This window comes from Scomber japonicus, chromosome 18 (genome assembly GCF_027409825.1).
Source record: "Scomber japonicus isolate fScoJap1 chromosome 18, fScoJap1.pri, whole genome shotgun sequence".
NCBI classification, from domain to species: domain Eukaryota; kingdom Metazoa; phylum Chordata; class Actinopteri; order Scombriformes; family Scombridae; genus Scomber; species Scomber japonicus.
This window is the reverse complement of record NC_070595.1, coordinates 28,427,605-28,435,104: the sequence shown is the minus strand read 5'-3', so window position 1 is coordinate 28,435,104 and position 7,500 is coordinate 28,427,605. Positions and strand designations below refer to the sequence as shown.

At 48.8% G+C, this 7,500-nt stretch overlaps 1 protein-coding gene across 1 annotated transcript in view; it reads right to left on the bottom strand.

The window, feature by feature from the left end:
• Nucleotides 1–7,500, bottom strand: part of LOC128378617 (ras-related protein Rab-40C-like) — a 17,751-nt gene that overhangs the window by 1,124 nt on the left and 9,127 nt on the right. The window contains 2 exon segments of the mRNA XM_053338186.1: nt 2,920–3,142; nt 6,982–7,063. Coding sequence (XP_053194161.1) covers nt 2,920–3,142; nt 6,982–7,063 — 305 coding nt within the window.

The window sequence follows — 7,500 nt, the reverse complement described above, 5'->3', positions numbered from 1 at the left end:
CTTCCTTCCTCCTTTCTTCCCTTTGTTCCCAACTTCCATCTGAGCGACTTATTCTTGTTCTTCCTTCCTTCCTTCCTTTCCTTCCACCCCCTTTCCTTCCTTCACTTCCTCCATCCCTTCCTCCATTCTTCCTTTCTCCTTCCTTCCCTCCTTTCATTCTTTCCTCCCTTTTTCCCTCCCTCCCTCCCTTCCTTCGAGGACAACAGGAGGGTTCAATCCAACTTCCACCTGAGCGACTTCTTCCTGTTCCTCCTTCCCTTCCCCCCTCATTTCCTTCCTTCTTCCTTCCTCCTTCCTTCCCTTCTTCCCTCCTTTCATTCTTTCCTCCCTTTTTCCCTCCCTCCCTCCCTTCCTTCGAGGACAACAGGAGGGTTAAATCCGACTTCCACCTGAGCGACTTCTTCCTGTTCCTCCTTCCCTTCCTTTCCTCTTCCTTCCCTCCTTTCCTTCCTTCCCTTCCTCCCTCCTTTCCTTCCTTCCCTTCCTCCCTTCTTCCTTCCTCCTTCCTTCCCTCCTTTCCTTCCCTTCTTCCCTCCTTTCATTCTTCCTCCCTTTTTCCCTCCCTCCCTTCCTTCAACAGGAGGGTTAATTCCAACTTCCACCTGAGCGACTTCTTCTTGTTCTTCCTTCCCTTCCTTCCTTTCCTTCCACCCTCTTTCCTTCCTTCACTTCCTCCATCCCTTCCTCCTTTCTTCCCTCCTTTTCTTCCTTCCCTCCTTTCATTCCTCCCTCCCTTCCTTCGAGGACAACAGGGGGGTTAAATCCAACTTCCACCTGAGCGACTTCTTCCTCTTCCTCCTTCCCTTCCTTTCCTCTTCCTTCCCTCCTTTCCTTCCTTCCCTTCCTCCCCTTCTTCCCTCCTTTCATTCTTTCCTCCTTTTTTCCCTCCCTCCTTTCCTTTGAGGACAACAGGAGGGTTAAATCCAACTTCCACCTGAGCGACTTCTTCCTCTTCCTCCTTCCCTTCCTTCCTTCCTTCCTTTCCCTCCTTCTCCCTTCCTCCTTTCTTTCCTTCGAGGACAACAGGAGGGTTAAATCCAACTTCCACCTGTGCGACTTCTTCTTGTTCTTCCTTCCCTTCCCTCCTTTCCTTCCACCCCCTTTCCTTCCTTCACTTCCTCCCTCCTTTCCTTCCTTCTTCCTTCCTCCTTTCTTCGCTCCTTTCATTCTTTCCTCCCTTTTTCCCTCCCTTCGAAGACAACAGGAGGGTTAAATCCAACTTCCACCTGAGCGACTTCTTCCTCTTCCTCCCTCCCTCCCTTCTTCTTTCCTCCTTTCTTCCCTCTTTTCTTCCCTCCTTTCATTCTTTCCTTTTTTCCCTCCCTCCCTTCCTTCGAGGACAACAGGAGGGTTAAATCCAACTTCCACCTGTTCCTCCTTCCCTTCCTTTCCTCTTCCTTCCCTCCTTTCCTTCCTTTCCTTCCTTCCCTTCCTCCCTTCTTCCTTCCCTTCTTCCCTCCCTCCCTTCCTTCAACAGGAGGGTTAATTCCAACTTCCACCTGAGCGACTTCTTCTTGTTCTTCCTTCCCTTCCTTCCACCCCCTTTCCTTCCTTCACTTCCTCCATCCCTTCCTCCCTTCTTCCTTTCTCCTTTCTTCCCTCCTTTCATTCTTTCCTCCCTTTTTCCCTCCCTCCCTTCCTTCAACAGGAGGGTTAAATCCAACTTCCACCTGAGCGACTTCTTCCTCTTCCTCCTTCCCTTCCCCCCTCATTTCCTTCCTTCTTCCTTCCTCCTTCCTTCCCTTCTTCCCTCCTTTCATTCTTTCCTCCCTTTTTCCCTCCCTCCATCCCTTCCTTCGAGGACAACAGGAGGGTTAAATCCGACTTCCACCTGAGCGACTTCTTCCTGTTCCTCCTTCCCTTCCTTTCCTCTTCCTTCCCTCCTTTCCTTCCTTCCCTTCCTCCCTCCTTTCCTTCCTTCCCTTCCTCCCTTCTTCCTTCCTCCTTCCTTCCCTCCTTTCCTTCCCTTCTTCCCTCCTTTCATTCTTCCTCCCTTTTTCCCTCCCTCCCTTCCTTCAACAGGAGGGTTAATTCCAACTTCCACCTGAGCGACTTCTTCTTGTTCTTCCTTCCCTTCCTTCCTTTCCTTCCACCCTCTTTCCTTCCTTCACTTCCTCCATCCCTTCCTCCTTTCTTCCCTCCTTTCATTCTTTCCTCCCTTTTTCCCTCCCTCCCTTCCTTCGAGGACAACAGGAGGGTTCAATCCAACTTCCACCTGAGCGACTTCTTCCTGTTCCTCCTTCCCTTCCTTCCCTTCCCCCCTCATTTCCTTCCTTCTTCCTTCCCTTCTTCCCTCCTTTCATTCTTTCCTTCCCTCCTTTCATTCTTTCCTCCCTTTTTCCCTCCCTCCCTTCCTTCGAGGACAACAGGAGGGTTAAATCCAACTTCCACCTGAGCGACTTCTTCCTCTTCCTCCTTCCCTTCCTTCCTTCCTTGCCTTCCTCCCTCCCTCCCACCTTTCCTTCCTTCCTTCCTTCTTCCTCCTTTCCTTCCTTCCTTCCCTCCTTTCATTCCTCCCTCCCTTCCTTCGAGGACAACAGGACGGTTCAATCCGACTTCCACCTGAGCGACTTCTTGTTCCTCCTTCCCTTCCTTTCTTCCTCCTTTCTTCCCTCCTCCCTCCTTTTCTTCCTTCCCTCCTTTCCTTCCTTCCTCCCTTTTTCCCTCCCTCCCTTCCTTCGAGGACAACAGGAGGGTTAAATCCAACTTCCACCTGAGCGACTTCTTCCTCTTCCTCCTTCCCTTCCTTCCTTCCTTCCTTCCTTCCTTCCTTCCTTTCGCTGTTTAATGCATCTGAGCTCTTCCCGTCCCTCCTTCCCTCCTTCCCTCCTTCCCTCCTTCCCTCCGTCCCTCCGTCCCTCCTTCCCTCCTTCCCTCCGTCCCTCCTTCCCTCCTTCCCTCCGTCCCTCCGTGACTCACCTCTGTTGGGCCTCCAGAACTTCTCCATGCCGTGCCTCATGAGCACGATGCGCGACAGCTCGGTGAACGACTCGATGACGTTGAAGTTGCACAGCGGGCTCACCTCGAAGAACGTCATGCCGTTCTTCTCGGCGTACGCCCGCGCCTGCTCGGTGGGAACCTGCCGCTTGAAGGCCAGATGCAGCCGGTTACCGACGAGGATCCGAGGAACGCCGGGAGCGTGCTGGGAAATCAGAAGCAGAACAGGAAGAGGAAGAGGAAGAGGAAGAGGAAGAGGAAGAGGAAGAGGAAGAGGGTTACACCGAGTATTAAAGCCTGTTCATTTATTTTAGGAAGGAAGAAACTCTGTGATGAAGGTTCTGCTTCCTGTTTGGAGGCTCGTCAGCAGCTCGTCTCTGATTCCTCCTCTTCCTCCTACTACTCCTCCTCCTCATCAGCCTCTTCCTCCTACTACTCCTCATCAGCCTCTTCCTCCTCCTCCTTTTCCTACTACTCCTCATCAGCCTCTTCCTCCTCCTCCTCTTCAGCCTCTTCCTACTAACTCCTCCTCCTCTTACTCTTCCTCCCCCTCCTCCTCCTACTACTCCTCATCAGCCTCTTCCTACTACTCCTCCTCCTCCTCATCAACCTCTTCCTACTACTACTCCTCCTCATCAGCCTCTACCTACTACTACTACTCCTCCTCCTCCCTACCCTTCCTACTACTCCTCATCAGCCTCTTCCTCCTCCTACCCTTCCTACTACTCCTCATCAGCCTCTTCCTCTTCCTCCTCTTCAGCCTCTTCCTACTAACTCCTCCTCCTCTTACTCTTCCTCCCCCTCCTCCTCCTCTTACTCTTCCTCCCCCTCCTCCTCCTACCCTTCCTCATCAGCCTCTACCTACTACTACTCCTCCTCATCAGCCTCTACCTCTTCTTCCTACTACTACTCCTCTTCCTCCTCCTCCCCCCTCCTCCTCCTACTCAGCCTCTTCCTCCTCCTACCCTTCCTACTACTCCTCATCAGCCTCTTCCTCCTCCTCCAACTACTCTTCCTCTCCCCTCCTCCCCTTCTTTCTACTACTATTCTTCCTCCTCCTCCTCCTCCCCCTCCTCTTCCTTCTCCTCATCCCTCCCCCTCCTCTTCCTCCTCCTCTCCCCCTCCTCTTCATCAGCCTCTTCCTCCTACTACTACTCTTCCTCCCCCTCCTCCAACTACTCTTCCTCCTCCTCCTCTTCCTCCTGTTCCTACTACTACTCTTCCTCCTCCTCCTCTTCCTCCTCCTACTGCTCTTCCTCCTCCTACTACTACTACTCTTCCTTCTCCTCTTCCTCATCAGTCTCTTCCTCCTCCTCCTCTTCAGCCTCTTCCTACTACTCCTCCCTCCTCCTCTTCCTATTACTACTCTTCCTCCTTCTCCTCCTCCTCATCAGCCCCTTCCTACTCTTCCTCATCAGTCTCTTCCTACTCTTCCTCCTCCTCCTACTGCTCTTCCTCCTACTGCTCTTCCTCATCAGCCTCTTCCTACTACTACTACTCTTCCTCCTCCTCTTCCTCCTGTTCCTACTACTACTCTTCCTCCTCCTCTTCCTCCTGTTCCTACTACTACTCTTCCTCCTCCTCTTCCTCCTGTTCCTACTACTACTCTTCCTCCTCCTCCTCCTCATAAGCCTTTTCCTACTACTACTCTTCCTCCTCCTCCTCTTCCTCCTGTTCCTCCTACTACTCTTCTTCCTCCTCCTCTTCCTCCTGTTCCTCCTACTACTCTTCCTCCTCCTCTTCATCTTCCTTCTCCTCCTCTTCCTATTACTACTCTTCCTCCTCCTCCTCCTCATCAGCCTCTTCCTCTTCTTCCTACTCTTCTTTTACTACTACTCCTCCTCCTCTTCTTTCTACTACTACTCTTCCTCCTCCTCATCAGCCTCTTCCTCCTCCTCTTCCTACTCTTCCTCATCAGCCTCCTCCTACTCTCCCTCCTCCTCCTCTTCCTATTACTACTCTTCCTCCTCCTCATCAGCCTCTTCCTCCTCTTCCTCATCAGCCTCCTCCTACTCTTCCTCCTGTTCCTACTACTACTCTTCCTCCTCCTCTTCCTACTACTACTACTCTTCCTCCTCCTCTTCCTCCTGTTCCTACTACTACTCTTCCTCCTCTTCCTATTACTACTCTTCCTCCTCCTCCTCATCAGCCTCTTCCTATTCTTCCTCCTCCTCTTCCTCCTCCTCTTCCTACTACTACTCTAAAGAAACTGTCAGCTCAGGATGATGAAACATCTGCAGATCTTTCCTTCACATCTCTTATTTTTTTAATTATTACTTTTCTTTACAACGTTTAACTTTCATCCCTCCGTCGCTGCTTCACTGCTTTTTGTGCCTTCTTCTTTTCTTTTTCTCCCCCCCCCCCCCCTTTCTGTCTGTAACAGTGCGGCTGACCAAAGACCAAACCACAGCGCAGAGGAGGAGCAGGAAAGGCCGAACTGAAACATACATTCCACATGGGCCAAAAATAAAACACACACACACACACGTAGACACACACACACACACACACAAAGCGGACATCCTCATCCTCAAGAGGAAGGAGATGATGAGTTAAACACACACACACACACACACACACACACACACAACAGGTTGCTATGGTGATTCACTCCTACTGACCTTTTGTTCCATCTTGTTGTTTCTACACTTCTTAATTGATCTTAATCTGTTACTCTGTTCTTGTGTGAAGCCTCGTCGTGTGCTGCATTCAATATGTGAAGTTACTGTGTTTCTTTTAAAACGGGGTTAGGTTCATGTTGTTATTTCTTTACCATAATAACACTGTTAACCACCCTACCTCCTCTTCCTATTACTACTCTTCCTCCTCCTCCGCCTCATCAACCTCTTTCTCCTCCGACTGTTCCTCATCAGCCTCTTCCTCCTCCTCCTCTTCCTCCTACTACTGCTCTTCTCGAATTAGGCTTCAAAAGTCTTTCTCTGCTCCCAAACGCTGTGGGCGTGGCCGCCGAGTCCACTGAAGCCCCGCCCCTTACCAAGTGTCCACCTGTCAATCAAAGTCACCACCTCTACCAGAAACATGGACGCTACGTCTGAGAGCTTTCTGCTGCTAACTCAGCTGCTAGCTTGGCGGCTAAGTCGGCTGCTAGCTCGGCGGCTAACTCGGCTGCTAGCTCGGCGGCTAAGTCAGCAGCTGGCTCTTTGGCTAACTCGGCGGCTAAGTCAGCTGCTAGCTCGGTGACTATGTCAGCAGCTAGCTCTTTGGCTAACTCTTTGGCTAACTCGGCTGCTAGCTCGGCGACTAACTCAGCTAACTGGCTAACTGTAGACTGTAGTAGTAGTAGTAGTAGTGTGTGCTGAATATATTTCTACCTCTACAGAAGCAGGGGCGGGTTTATGCTAATCACTAAATCCTGAACACAGAAATGTTGAAACACAGTTTGTGAAGCCTAGCTCCACAATTCAAATCTAAATGGTTGAAATGCTTTTTACACCTTTTTTAGAAATACATTTATGACCTATTTAATGTGTTTAGAAGAAAATGTCTGAATTCACTTTACACTGTCTTTAATTTCACTTTACACAACTTGAACACATGATCAATAAAGTGAACTAAACTCTCTCCTGCTCTTTTTTTTATTGATAACTAAATAATAATAATGATAAGCTGTATCTTATCTTCTAGTTTTCTCACATTTTCCCCAGACAGTTTTGTTTTCAGCTCTTCATCTTTCCTCGTGTCTGACAGATGATTCAGTCTGGAGGGGTTTTTTTTGTTTTTTTTTTGACAGGACTTCAGAAGACACACACACACACACACACACACACACACACACACACACACACACACACACACACACACACAGCTAGACAAACATCCCCGAGAGTTTTTCTTTCTTTCTTTTTTGATGCTGACCTACATTTTATAATTCACACATCAGCAGCGGCGGCACCAAAAGCAGCTTTCCATCGCCTCGAAAAAATAAAAATAATAAAATAAATCATTTCTTTCTATTTTAGTCAAGAACTCCGAGACGTTTGTTGAAGCTATATTTAAAAGATACTTTTACTTTGCTAATCTTACCTCATCGATCTCTCGGATCCAGCGGTCGATGCCGTCGAACGACCAGCGGTTGGTGATGTCATAGACCAGCAGGATGCCCTGAACACAGACAAGAAAGAAAGAAAGATGAGGAAAGAAGGAAGGAAAGAAAGAAAGAAAAAGAAAGGAAGAAAGAAAGAAAAAGGAAGAAAGAAAGAAAGAAAAAGGAAGAAAGAAAGAAAGAGGAAGAAGAGTAGACAGAAAGAACGAGTAGGAGGAAAGAAGGAAATAAAAATAAAGAAAGAAAGAAAGATGAGGAAAGAAAGAAAGAAAGAAAGATGAGGAAAGAAGGAAAGAAAGAAAGGAAGACAGACAAGGAAAGAAAGATGAGGAAAGAAGGAAAGAAAGATGAGGAAAGAAGGAAAGAAAGAAAGAAAGGAAGGAAGACAGACAAGGAAAGAAAGAAGGAAAGAAAGATGAGGAAAGAAGGAAAGAAAGAAAAAGGAAGACAGACAAGGAAAGAAAGGAGGAAAGAAAAGAAAGGAAGATGAGGAAAGAAGG